Source organism: Chaetodon auriga, chromosome 2 (assembly GCF_051107435.1).
Source record: "Chaetodon auriga isolate fChaAug3 chromosome 2, fChaAug3.hap1, whole genome shotgun sequence".
NCBI lineage: Eukaryota > Metazoa > Chordata > Actinopteri > Chaetodontiformes > Chaetodontidae > Chaetodon > Chaetodon auriga.
Window position 1 is genome coordinate 25,562,133 of NC_135075.1, and position 14,465 is coordinate 25,576,597.

Here is a 14,465-nt window from a genome sequence, read left to right on the forward strand (position 1 = left end):
TCTCTGCGTGTGTATGTGTGTGTGTGTGTGTGTGTGTGTGTGTGTGTGTCTGTGTATGTGTGTGTGTGCTTACGTAGTGCAATCTTGGCCAAGTGCAGACGGTTGACCCAGGAGATCTTACTAAGGGGGTTGGGAGTGTTGAGGACCACCATGAAACTGACAGGACGTCCTGACCTGCAGGAGAACAAACACACAAACACACACACACACACACACGTTGATATTGATGCTGAAGTGTTGACATGTTTCTCAGTCTTCACAACACAGACTACAAAGATTACTGCAGCCTCTCTTTGTATTTTTCATTTCATCATTTGATCAGGTGAGACGGTCTGTGTTGTTGAGGCCCATAAACTGTGATCCTGGTACGACGAGGATTTGACGCTGGAACAGGGGCAACAGCTGCAAACCCTGTTTTGTGTAATGACAGTAAAGCTGAACACTGAACCAAAATGGATTCCCTGTACTGTTAAGAAAAAAAAAAGAAGGCAGGAATACAGCACTTTTACCACATGTTGCTTCGTGATTGTGTCTGTAAGTGTGCAAGTGTCTTTTTGCAACCCTGTCTCCTAGAATTTGAATCTAATATCACTAAAGTGCTTTCCTGATCACTTTCCCAAAACACAGCCGCTACCTGGATTCTGTTCACAGGCAACCTTTTTTTTTTTTTAAAAGGAAGTGCTACATAAATGCACCACGTTGAAGCTGTAGGGAGGTGGTCGGGCACACAAAGCATGTTTATAGGGACAGCTGGGGCTCAGGAGGCAGAGCGGCCCGTCCTCTAATCACAAGGGCAGTGGTTGTATCTCCGGCTCCTCCACTCTGCATGTCAAAGCGTGGTTAGGTTGAAGAAACAAAAGCACCTTTAGTTCAGGTACGGGAAAGATCGTGATTTGTGCCACGAAGCCATTGACTGGATGTGAATCACCAAAATCTTTCCCCGTCCTTAATGCTGTGCTGGGAGCGCCTAGACGTAACCATAGAGAAGTTTAACATGCTGCACAAGCAGATAATGTGTTGCGAGGAAATCGGACACTCTGGCAGAAAACAAATTAAACATCATGTCAATAAATGTTTTGCGGATGCGTACAGTATCATCATTTTAGCGACTTGCCAGATATTTTAATTAACAGCATGTCTTCATTATGTTAAAATGTAATGTGATCCGAGCAGTATAAAGTTTCCTTCAAAATGTAGCTGCTTTGTGCAAAATTAGCTGTGCATAAACATGACTTCCAGAAGACAGGGTAGAACGTATGTGCTGAAACAGAGCCACCTTCACCAAACTGCATTAAAGGGGAACTCCATTGATTTCACACATCAAAGTCTATTTACAGGTCTTGAGGAGAATAACTGCATACGTGAAAAAAAGTTGTGCAAAGGCTTTTAAGCTACTCCAGTGGGAGCTGCGCAAAGTTGCCTGAAGTGATGTTACTTGGCTGAAGACAAGAATACAAGTTTGAAAATAAAAAAAAATTAAAAAAATCTGGGGGTTTGGAGGTAGAAAGACCACTGCAGCACATCCTCATCCCGGCTTGAGGCTAGCAGTTCAAGGCTACATTAGCCCTGCTAGCCTTACACACCTGAATCTCTGACCGAACTGTCAAAGGTCAAATTGCATTGTGGGTAATGCAGATGAAAAAAAAAAGAAAATAAAAAAGACAGTATCTCTGATTCTGCTGCTTTGGTTTTTGTCATGAATCCAACAATGTTACAGGAGTGAACGCTAACTCAGTGGAGTCACACCCAAACACCAAAGTGCATCCTTGAAATATAGTCATTACAGTCCTTGAACTGGGTCAATTTTCAGCCTGAGCTGTTTCTTGAAATTATTTATTCATGCTAAAATGAGCACTTATAGGCCATCCATGTGGCAGACTTTTGTAAAATACCAATGAAGCACAGTGAAGCACCTTTAAACAAATAGAAATGTGCAGGCTGTTTAAAAAGTGGCTTGTACAGATATTTAAGCCTCCATCCCCAAAAGCAGACAGCAGATGGGCACCGAGCACAGAGGACAGCCACATGGATTCCCTACAAGCAGTCATGATGCTAACTAAAACTGACAGCCATTCCCATACAGCCAGTAACTGGTAAGAAGATACACCAGCAAAGAAAAGTTAAAAGTATTTGGTGTTTTAGAAAAAATTTGCATTTTCAGAACTTTGTTATGGTAAAACCTTGCAGTTTCCCAGGGCAACACACATTCAAAAACCAGGAATCAATTTAACTTTTGACACTCAAATAATACTGAAGTTATACTGACCTTCAGAGGTGAGCTTATTAAATTCTGATGCATGTGTATAACCCAGGTAACGGCATAGACTGTAATTCATATCAACGGTTTAATCTCCTTCCAAATGTAGGCGTGAGACATGAGTTCAAAAAACGGACATTAACACATTGCAGCCGACCACGGGGGGCGACTTGGGTTCGACTTTTCTGTCACCTCTTACTTTATCCTGAACATCAGGTTGAGTTTAGCTGGGGTCTGACATTACAAAAGAGCAGGGGAGTGGAGCAGTTTGATTTAAAATGGGCAAAAGTGCATTTCCGACGTACGCTGTCGACGTGCGACATAAAAGAAGAAAGCAGAACAATACAGTCGAAGAAACAGGGCCCCAACAAGGAAGAGAAATTTTTCATTTCATGGGACTTTAAGTTTAATGCATCAAGATTTTTTTTCTCTGTCAGAACAGCTGCTTGCCTGCTGGTAGTTTCACAGCGGTTCAGTCCTGTAAGCTCGGGCTTTATGATGTCAGCCTGCACGTCAACATTCGGGAAGGTTGCGGCGACCACACAGCCTGGTCACAGTAAATTGCTTCAAGGTGAGCTCCGACGCTCAAAATGCCACTAATGTGTGGGCTCTGCTGGGATCAGGCACAACCAGTACAGGCTCTAATCAGCGAGGGCTTTTTGGTGCCAACTCAAGCTCAGACACGGTGGGACACCAGATCTTAGATGTGTGTGTGTCCGTGTGTGTGAGAGAGACGGAGACAAAGAAGAAAGACAGAGGAAGCAGATGATGTGAGTGTACAGGTCAGGTTATATAATGAGAGAAATCCTTTCAAACATTCTGTGTTGAGACCACATCAGGATTTACAAGCCAATGTCCTTCTCAACAGTGTCTTACAATGGCTTAGCAGCTCAAGGTTGAGTGTCTGCATGAACTCTGTGGGGTTACGCAACTGTTGAAAGGATTGAGTCTAGTTTGAAAAAAAAAAAATCGCTAGAGGTACTGGCGATAAATGAAAGCTGTGCATTGACCGAACCTTTCTTTAACATATTTACTTAAATTCAAAAACTGTGTGTCCATCTTAACTTCACTTTCTTTGTATTGTGTACTTTTACCAGTGTAATACAATATTCTTGTCCCTTCCTGAAAAAGAGATTTCCTTTCTCAATGAGCCTTTTAACTGGTTTAATACAGGAGAAAAGGGAATGAATACCAAACATACAAATGGACAGAAGTGTATTATGCTGCAGGATTGGTTGGGAAAGTTTTCATGAACCTCTTTCACCTTGAAACTGGGTCACCGTTGGAATCCATTGTGAAAGCCATGAATTCAAGCCGACTATCCTCGGCAAAGGAGCTACAAACTTTTAAGAAGCACCTTTCAAAGCCTGCGGGGGGGCGAGCGTTTGATATTCAAAACATAGCTTTTCGGTGGGACATTCCTTTAACCCCCACATACTCAGAAATCCAGCAAACCAAAACACAAACTTAGTGATTGCTGTTCATGAATTAATGAAGGCGTTCAAAGTTTAATAAATGAAAACAGAATCATTTACCAAACGTTCTCAAGAGGCAGATGCTGCGCCTCATGCACAACACGGACTAATCTATGCACGTATTGCCAATGCGAAAGCATAATTCAAAGTTTAAGAGTTGAAAGATGTCCTGCCTTCCTCCTCAGTGTAAATCATGTGAATATAGTTTGCTTACGGCCTTGTGACGTGTCAGATCACACATCTTTATGCTGGAATTTGCATTTTGCCTCTGTCCCTGTATGGTAATTTAGGTGATTTTGACTAGTCGTTACTATGGTGTCATTTTCTGTAAACAAGATTGCAGATGGTAAAAATGAGTCAAAATCTTTTGTCAGTGTGTTTTTCTGAGCATACTGCCTTTCAGCCACGTATAACCTGTTTTTCTGACTGAAAGAAATTGTTAGCAGTAAAGATTGTTTAAAGTCCATAAAATGAAATTATTCTTTTTACTTTTAATGAAGTGCTGAATCAGAAAAGCTGATGTGTGCTCTAAATAAACAAACTTTTAATATGAAAATTTAACCAAACAACACTTTGAACTGATCATTATACAGATATTCAAATTTGGGTTCTATCAACAGGCTTCTTACATTAAATTTGTATCATTAAGACTATTTCACAGACTCCCTTTGAGTTAGCGTGTAGCTGTATGTTCACTGTATGTAGCTGGAGTTGGGCGGCGAAGCAGAGGTCAGCACATAAACGTCAGTGATTTTTATAGCCTGATCTGTCATGACTGCCCAAACTGAAGCAGTCAGGTGTCTGAGACAGATTTTGTTCAAGTCTCTGTCCATAGTGCCAAGCGGGCGCTGGAGCCCTGTGACGTAGCACGCTGTGCGCTAAGTTTTTTCAGATGTCTTAGTGTCGGCCAATGTGTCGGAATCAGATTCAAAGCTGCTGACTTTTCACACAAAGTTTCTCGTCTAGTTTTGTGACCACAAAAAGTGCCACTGTGTCTCCCAGGTCTTTTTTCACCTGATCGTTCAAGCTGATGTGTTAGTATCTGCGGCAAGGAGAAGCTGGGTGAAACATGCTGCTGAATGTAACAGCATATAAAAACATGCTATAAAACACAACAGGTTTGATTCCATGAGACAGAAAGCTCAATTCATAACCCCCGCCATCATCAAATTCACCTGAATATGAAAAAGGATTGCAAAAATGGAAATAACCAAGAAATGACCATGGCTAGGTCTTATGAGAGCGGTTTAAGGGAGCTAACACACCTAAAGTCAATACCTAGGTAAATGCTGAAATAGGCCCCGAAACACAAGGTCTCTGCTCCAACAAAGTGGTTTAAAGTGGATTTTCTCTTTGTGGGCTCAACTGAGTGCCATGACTTAAAGCCAACAAATGGCTGTTAATAAACACAGAGTGGATCTTATACACACCCCTGCAGAGGATGTGTGAAGGTAGACAAACACACAAACTACTTCTGGTTGCAAATTTCCCCCGAAACATCCACTATTCAGTCAAATTTCTGTCAGCTTGTTAGAACATGAGTCACGCCTGTGCTTAAATATTTGACTCTCCCTCCTGTCAGCTGAAATAAAATAACTTGCTAATGCTGAAGTGAGACTGCCAGCATTGGCCTTGAGTTAGCGATGACTCAGCCAGTGTCTATCCATCGACAGGAGCACTCTGTTGTCTGGATTGATCAAGCTTTATTAGAACTACAAGTAAGCTGTCTGGCCAAGGATGAGATGCCTTTTTAAAGCACAAGCAGCTTTTCAAAATAATGGCCTCGCTTCAGTCACCTGTACAACCATTCCACAGTGATGCTGAGACGATGAAAGAAGAGGAAAAAAAAAAGAGCGCAGGAGAGCGCATGGAAAGCGGGGGGTGGGGGTGAGGTGCTGGGGTCTCAGGCACACATAAGGAAGACAATTTCACATTCAGACATCATTATAAGGTAATAGAGTGGAAAGCAGTGCGCAGCTTCTGTCATACCTGCTGCTGCCCGCTGCAAATTCATTTTCATTTCATAGAGGAAGGAAGAAAATGGCAGACACACACAAAAAAAGAGAGAGAGAGAGAGAGAGAGAGAGAGAGAGAGATACTGCAGACAGGAACAGAATAAAGTAAGATCTCAAACTTCCTTGACATGTTGAAAAAGTGGAGCTTTCACAAAGAGGTGTAATTCATACCATTCGCTGCTTAAATATAGCGGAGGCAATTTGCCGAAGACAGAAGGGGAGACCGGGTGTGACGAGAATACAACTACTCACTTGGTTGGATTCCTTAGGCAACACTTCGTGCCCACACGGCCTCAAACATGCTAAACTGAGCACAGTCTCCGATTCCTCCCCCCTGCCCGCTGATTGACAGCCGCAGTGCAGGTGTGGTGCACTGCCAGAATGGAGAACTAGACTCGGGCATGCAGGCAGAGGGGAGACGAGGAGAGCTGAGAGGTACGAGGAGTCAAAAGGGAAGGGAGGAGAGAGAGGGCAGAGTGGGGGCGAGGGAGCGAAGCGATGAGCCGGCCCGGCTGATTTATGGGAGCAGGTCAGCGCCGAAGCACACGTGTGACGCTAATGCACAAGGACGGGACAGATGTAGGAGTGAGTGCTGAGTGGCAGCCTGTCATGCACCCATCCTTCAGTTCACCTCCACCCTCCAGAGAAACAAACAGTCAGAGGAAAAAGTCTGCTCGGCAAATAGTGAGATGAGTTAAAGGACACGGTTCAGCGTCCCTACAAGACTTTGTTGATCTAGTTCTGGATGGACTCGACAATCAGTCATAGAAAAATATTATAAGAGACGGACTTAAAGTGGGTTCAGACTGGATTGTGGACAAAAAGACACAGGATTCTGTGTAGGAGGTAGAAAATACGCTCGGAAATAACAGAAAGATCTGGAGTTTCTGGTAAGATTAGAGATCAGTCAATTGGTGAAGACTGAGCATTGACATAAACACACACTCACAGTCGGTCCTGTACTATGGCTGTTTGCATTAACAAAGAAAGGTAAGAATAGGTGTCTGAATACGGCTTTAAACTGCTATATCCTCAGTAATCTGAGCACTAAATAATGTAGTATCCCGTCAGCCGGACAGCTAACTATGAGCTGCAATTGAATGAGTCACTAACAGCACTTTAACACACCGTGCCTGTGTATGACTCAAGATAATAATTCAATCTGGTTTAAGCTTTCATCCAATTGTTCATAAGTTACACCTGGTTGTCACCATTTATACCAGACCCAGGTCTGCACCTTTCATCGCGTACACGTCTCTGCGAAGCCATCGAATTATACCTTGCATCAATAAATGATAAATACCAGAGGGCGGTGACCTTGTGTTAGTGTAGGATTTCTTTTCTTAACATGCTCACATTGCGAAAGATTAATACAGCAACTCAAGTAAATCCTCTTCAGCTATCTTTGCAATTGAGCCAAGCGGAATTGATCGCTGAGAAGGCTGCATGGCACCCCGATATCTAACTGGGGTTACTGTCACCCTATAGTGGACGTACAGTATATATGAACATTAACTGCTTCAGCTATATTTCACTTGGACAGCCTCAAAAAAAGAAGAGCTAATTCAAAACTGTGGGACATCAAACAACTGCATTACGACAGCACGAAAAAATTCAGGCTGGAGTCTTTGCAGCCATTTTTAAAAGGGTCAAACCAAACACATAAAATCTCTTCAAGTATAAATGGAGTAAGCTGAGTATCTGTATCATATAACAAAAGCAGTCTATTAAAATGGATCTAGGCCAAACAGTATGGGAAGATTAGATAAAATACCTCCTCAGTAAATGAGCTGAGGAGCGCATTTCTCCAATTTGCTTTGACTACTCAAGCAGCAACACAAACCTTTATACTGCAGTTGATCAAAGAAAAGGTACTGAGGGTGCCCTTCAGCTCCAGCCCCACTGCACCTGCTAACTGGCTGAAAGTGGAGGACTGTGTTATTCTTGGTCACTTCCAAGTGTGGATGTGTCTACATGTGTGTATGCGAAGATATGAAGCACGAAACAGCAAACAAGCTACTCATATAACACTGCACACTAAAGCACAAGGATTCATACTCACAGGAGCACTCCACCATCCTGAAACAAAACCTCCTTGGCGGAAAAATTAGGATATGTGGAATAACAAGCACACTGTTTCTGATGTGTTTGTCGTGTGTCAGCGGAGCAAGCACCTCAAATAAGTTCATTCACCCCATTCGACTGGGGTGGAGAAGTCTGGACAGATAAAATTAAAACTGTCTGGAAGGCTAGATGTCACCAGAGGTCAGCGAGAAATATTGTTATTCTGTAATTTGGGTGAAGAAGCCATTAAGTGGGATCCTGCCATGCACCAATCCACAGCACACCTCTCCTCATACACAGGCAACAATCAGAGAAACCTTTCTGCTGTCCAGACACGGAGATAAGGTCATAAGGATTCTCCAGAGCCTCCTTGGGAGCACATCTGTTTGGACAAGACTCTCAGCCAGAATGAACTAGAGATGGAGCCTGAATCACTCAAAAGACAGAAAATGTAAGGTCTGCCATTCGCCTTGCAGGTAGTCTGCACAGCTTCCATAAAAGGGCCCATGAAAAAAGAGGCTTCGGGCTTACAATACTTTTCCTTCATGTAAGATAGTGGGAACGGAGGATGAAGCAACAAACACATTTGGTTAAAGTATGAAATTTGAACTCTGTATCTATCGCTTGCCAGTATGGCCTCTGTATCTGTGCCTGTGGTTGCTCCAGCAGACGCAGTAAAAAAGGATGTTAATGAACTGCTGTCACACGTAGGCTGGTGCCTTTGAGGCAGCAGTCAGGATTCTCTCCACGTACTCAGTCTGTTTGCAGTGTGGAGGCTGTGATGTGCTGCCTGACTGCAGAGAGTCGCTTGCGGCCAGACAGGAGGGGACCAACTCAGTACAGGGGGTCCCTGCTGCGGTCCCACTCACTCACCAGCAGAGCAAAGGCTCAGCTCTGCGCTCGAGTGTGTGCGTGTGTGTTTCTGCCCCTGTATGTGTGTGCTGCTTTGTCTGAGATGCACGCTGGCTTGTGTGCAGGTGCATTTGTAAGCAAGCGGCACATGTGAATATATGTATGTAACATGCACATACAGGCTCTGGAAGCACCGCATTGCCCTGCAGATTGTCACTCATTTCAGTGACAAAACGGAGAAGTTTAACAAGGGAAAACATACGAATGTGTGTGTGTGTGTGTGTGTGTGTGTGTGTGTGTGTGTTTGTGTGGACGTGTTTGTGTTTATGAGAGAGACAGAGCCAGTCTGCCCGTTGCTCCCCCCCTGCAATCTGCCACTGCTGCACCCTGGGTAGTGTCAGAATGGTTTGGGCACCCGCTGTGCCACCTGTCACCCCCAGCCCTGAGGCTCACTGCCGGTCCAGCCACCCGACACCGAGGCCCAGCCTCAATTAGATTGCTATCACACAACCAGGATTGGCTCTTTTTCCCTACAGGAGATTTCTCTCTTTCAGCCGACACCCTCATCTTTTACCTCTCCACAAAAACTCTGTGGCCATCTCCAAGTACAATTTCAGCGCAGGGCTCGTCCTAAATTATTTAAGTTTAAAATACAAATCCAGAGCTTGGACATATGTAGGGGTGGGAAATCTCCTTGTCAGTACAGTCGCTAATGACGTTATCACAAGAACTCAGCAAATAGGGTACCCCTTGAAGGGGAATTCGGGGACTCTCTTGTAAGCATGACATCTGGCTCCACCAAACATCTGAGTAAGCAGATTGGCCCTGCAGGCCTGGTGTGACAGCCGACGAGGAAGCTGGGAGATGTGGGAGAACTGATCTGCACAGCTCCGCTGCTCAAGCTGTCACTTTAGCTTGGCTTGGCACAGTTAGATTCTCCCTGGCTCTGAAGCATTAGGCCCACTCTTCTGACTGCCGCTGCCCTGCCGGCACCGAGCCAAGTCTTTCATGGGGGAGGTCGATCATCACTCTCACTCCTTCTTTCTTCCTCCCCTTCTCCTGCTTCGTCTCTCTCAGCAGGGCTCTGGTTCCTCTATCGCTGTCTTTCTCTTTTTGTCCTCCTCTGCCTCTTTCTTATCCCATCCCCAATCACATGCCACAAAAGGGTATCCATTATAATCTGCCATTATTTGTTATTCCCAGTTCCTGTGCAGTGCTCTAAGCTACTCACATGCTCTCTCTTTGCCATCTTTGTTCATCTCTAAGTAGGCGTTGAGTCATTCAGTAGTCACTCCACCCAACAGGATCCACTCTGACACATGAAGACAACCACTTCAACATCCTTAGCATAGCAAGGTAACCTGCTATGGATTGCACATCTGCTCAGCTGAACAAAAGTGCAACTGCTGCTCTTTTGTGTTTGGACGGATGAAATAAACCATCAGCAGTGGTTATTTTTTCATTGCAAGTAATGTGCTTGGAAGCCGTACATAAATACTAAACCGTGTAGGTTAACTTACCTCAGTGTATTCGTGGGCATGAACTCTTATAGAACGTAATATAAAAAGTAAAAGTGGTTTACACTGAGGTACCATACAACCAGGAGGTGAATTATAGCACTGTAATGGAGAAGCATATAGTACTTTGCCAAATGCTGAACATGTAGTGTAAACATAAAATAATTCAGAAAAGCACAGCACAATATTGGGTAAAGAAGGAAGCAAAAAGTGTTTCAATTAAATCCTGCAAGAGGAAAAATTTGTGGAGGCTATTCATTATTCCATCCAAGTACCGAAGGAAATGAATTATTTGAGTGAAGTAATTACCCACTCACGACAGAATAAACTGTTCTCGCCTCTAATTTGCAAAAAGGCAAGGTGTCCTGTTCGCCCAGTGATCTAAGTGCATATAGTGCACGCAAGAGCGATCACTGGCTGTTATCTTTTAGTGGTGTATATCACAGCTTGTTAGTTTCATCGTTTAAACCTTTTCTGGAATCAGCTCAGCTCTGCCGTTCCATATCTTCAGCAACTTTTCCCATCAGTTACTAACATAAGAAAACCTTTGGTGGTCCTTCCTCTTGCTGTTGTGGTCATTTACGTTCTCAAACATGCGGCACATCTTACTTGGAGCACATCTGTATGTGGGATACTACTCACTTGTCTGGCCTGCCAGGCACCTGCAGGCGTAAGCGACACTTGTTAGCACTCTGGATCTGTTCTTCTTTGATGCGAATAAGCCTCTGCAGAGCTAGACACCAGTCCTGGGCCACAGTGGTGTTCAGGTTCTTTGATGAAAAAAAAAAACGCACAGTTAAAACTAGTTTCTCGGCTGCAGCATTAAAGGCATACTGACCACAGCGGTTTACTGTAGATGTGCTTAACATACTGATATTCTCACACCCACATAAAACTGCAGTACATTATTTGAAGCCACGTGGTTGTGGCATTTTTATCCCCTCAAATGCAACGTTGAACGTACTTCAACACCAGCATCCACTCAACAGCAAAACCTAGTCCCTCAGGTGAAATGGAATCAAATCAATTTTGAAGTCAATGAGATGTGCAGAAGTATTTGTTCAGTGGACAATATTATAACTGGGTGGAAAGTGAAAATCAGTCATTTCATGCCAGGGCAATATCACTCGTCCTGAGGACACTGTGCTCATTAAGTGCAGGGAGGCAAAGGTGCCACCATTAGCCTGAGAGGCTCTTTGGTGATTGCTGGAGTACACCTCCCTGACTGTGTTATGCAGTGTATGGTACTTTTAATGTGTTAGTGGCAGAACCCTGGGAAGTGTCCTGATTTTAACGCTACAGGAGGGGAGCTGGCGGTTTCTTCCGCAACATAGCAAATCTGACACTTCTGTCTGGCATATCAGAGGGAACATCTCATACCCACTATTGTGGCACAGTTGATGAGGAGATAGATGGGAGACTTCAGGCTTTTAGAAATTGATGATTCAAGAAGCTTGTGAGGCTGCTCTTTGATCACATTTTAAACATCTAGAATACTCTGGCAATTTCTTTAAGAGGAATAGCAGAGAGAGATTTCCCCAAATGATTATTCTTGTACCATCCAGACTTGATCTCTTGGTTTCCACTGAATCCGGCAGTTTAAATTAACTGTGCATACTTCAATTTTGTCATCGCTGCCTCTGTGATTCTATAGAGTGTTCTCAGGGTTTCAGAGCTATTGTGAGGTAAGCTGCAGTTTACAGAATACATTCCATATTTCTTATATTATATATACGCAGATTTTGATATTCCAGTCAAAATCGTGTGATAACTGTCTTATAAATAATCTGCAATACTGACAGAAGGTTTTAGAGGAGAGAATAGCACGTTTGAAGGTCAGTCTGTGGCCAGTTTGAACTGAGGCTTCTGCAGAAAACCCTGTGAGTGGTTTGATTAATGCAACAAACTCTGACTTCAGTGGTTTGGCCTGTAGAGACAGCTGGACTGAGGAAACCTATGCATGCGAGCGTGCCTTTCGGCTGACTTTGTTGCATTATATATGTTGTATGATCCACATTTTTCAGTGAGACAGTCCGGAGTTAAAGTGTAACATGAAGTGACACGTACCTGGTACATCCCCTGCAGCGTGCCCACAAGGAGAGTGACCTCTTCCACGACAGAAAGGTCATGTTGCAGTTCTTGCAGCTCCTGGTAGAGCCGTGGAGGACCCAGTATCGCTTTACCTAAGAGGTGGGCAGCACACGAAGCTAAGAGTTTGTGACATTACCAACACATAGCAGATTCAGTAGCAAAAGAACAAGAAGTACACAAGAATGGAAACAGCGACCATCATAATTCCACAAAGCTCAAGGTTGCTTGTTTTGTTTGACCAATAGCCCAAAGTCCTGTTTCTGTTTCCAACTAATTATTTAAAGGATACAAGCTAGACAACATATACAATAAACATACGTGGCATATGGACCGACTATCCTGATGTAGACATGCAATATGCATGAAAGTACAAGGTTAAAGTGTTGTACACTCTAGGAGGAAACAGTGACGGTGCCTCTGAGAACTGCTGGAAGTGCAGGGAGAAAAGTTGCTTTTGCTGAAACTCCAGTGGCACTAACAAAAGACGGTCGATGTGTAGATGGATCGATGTTCATTATTTGTTGAACTACAGAGAGTGAATTTATGAGTAAAAACAATCAGATGGAGAAACTGTTATTTGGAGCTATGATGCCCTTTTGCTGGCCAAAAGGTATGCAGGTGTCTCATTAGACGCAAAATTCAGCATCGATTTGAGGCCCACTACCTTCAAAGTCTCTCTCTCCTACTGCCGCCAATCGATAGCTGTGTCTCCTCCTGTCTGCCATCCTCCGTCCTAGCTCCCCTGGCCCACATCTTCCCAGCAGCAGGCTCTATGAGAGCTGCCTAATTAAATTCTGCAGGTAGATTTTGCTCGAGAGCTGTGCTGCACTGTCACTGCTGCCACATAAAAAAGTAGCAGGATAGCTGAGCCGGTAGGCGGGCTTAGTGAGGCATGCGCCTCCGAGGGGACCTGGCGCCTTTTGTCTATCCACGTGCATAAATGGAGTGAGAGTAAAGCCTGTAAGAGGAAAGGGAGTGAGAGGAAGAGAGGGGTGGGCTGGGATTGTTCATTTAAAGAGCTCCATTGTAGCTTTTGGGGTTTAATGGGATCTTTGTCACAGGCAGCCAGTGACATCTGTCATCTGTGCGGGGAAATCAATAGGTGAGACATCTGAATATAAAAGCGTGTGCTGCAAGCTGCAAGAACAATGTCTTCCTGTCCTCTCCAAAGGGATTGCCTGGACCCCTGTACAGGTTCGTTGAGTCCTCTAGGGCCTGCTGTTGGCTACAGCCCGAGAGGTGAATGTGCTGAGTTGTAATCCAGCGTAATCCCGTTGGTGAGGCAGGATATGGTTTTCACACTCGGACACGGCTATCCACACCGGCCGCCAGGCACGTAGCTCACTGGTGTGGAAGGCCAGAGCCCAGAGGGGTCCATCCCTGCTTTCTCTGGAATAAGTCAGCAATCTAGCACTCAGCTGCTGTGCCAGTGACGCGAGCCAGTGGATTTAAAGACAATGCAGCTTCCACACCTGCATCAAAACCCTTGTCTGATCCGCAGCCAAAGCCCACTGGTACACTTCTGACAAAAAAAACCTGCACTCCTGGCAGCAGGTCAAAAGAGAAGCAGCAATAAGGGAGGTGTAATAGGGGCAGAATGAAGGTAAGACAGCGTGAGAGTAAACAACTGGAACACCGCTTTCAAAGGAAGAGCACATACATCGGTGGGCTTTTTGTGTGTCGATCAGAACAGACTGGGAGAGAGACAGCCCGACGGAGACACTGGCAGAGTCAAAGGGGGAGAGTAAAAGAGACGGGCCTGCATTTCCCTAAAGGCCGACTTTCTTCAATAAAAAGGGGCACCAGGGTCTGCGGAGGATGAAAAATGACTCCATTTTGAGCCATGCTGAGGGAGCGCAGGATTTAGACTAGACACCACTGAATGACATCACAGGGGATGATGCTATAAATAGATGGGACAGACTGTCTGAATGAAAATTTGGATATTGGCCCCACAGATGTTCAGGGAGGTTTCTGGATAGACATGATTAAGGTGACCGCACCGTGTTGGAAAGGTTAAAAAAAAAAAGAAACGAAAAGAGACAATGTCGGGGTCAGAATGCAGCCCCCTCTGTGGGGCTCAGCGTTTGCAGAGAGAGTTTCTGCACCGAGAGCTAACCTTCCATCATCTCAAAACCTTGCAGCAGAGTTGTGAGTTTGCGAGTATACAGCACACTACGTGAAGCAAAAGCGA

The 14,465-nt window shown here is 44.5% G+C and overlaps 1 protein-coding gene across 3 annotated transcripts in view; it reads right to left on the reverse strand.

Annotated features, from left to right (window-relative positions):
* Positions 1–14,465, reverse strand: part of arhgef10la (Rho guanine nucleotide exchange factor (GEF) 10-like a) — a 105,405-nt gene that overhangs the window by 52,816 nt on the left and 38,124 nt on the right. For all 3 annotated transcript variants that reach the window (XM_076743138.1, XM_076743146.1, XM_076743154.1), the window contains 3 exons: positions 12,248–12,363; positions 10,823–10,950; positions 74–174 (listed from right to left, as the gene is read on the reverse strand). In XM_076743138.1, the coding sequence (XP_076599253.1) occupies positions 74–174; positions 10,823–10,950; positions 12,248–12,363 (345 nt within the window). The remainder of the gene's footprint in view (positions 1–73; positions 175–10,822; positions 10,951–12,247; positions 12,364–14,465) is intronic.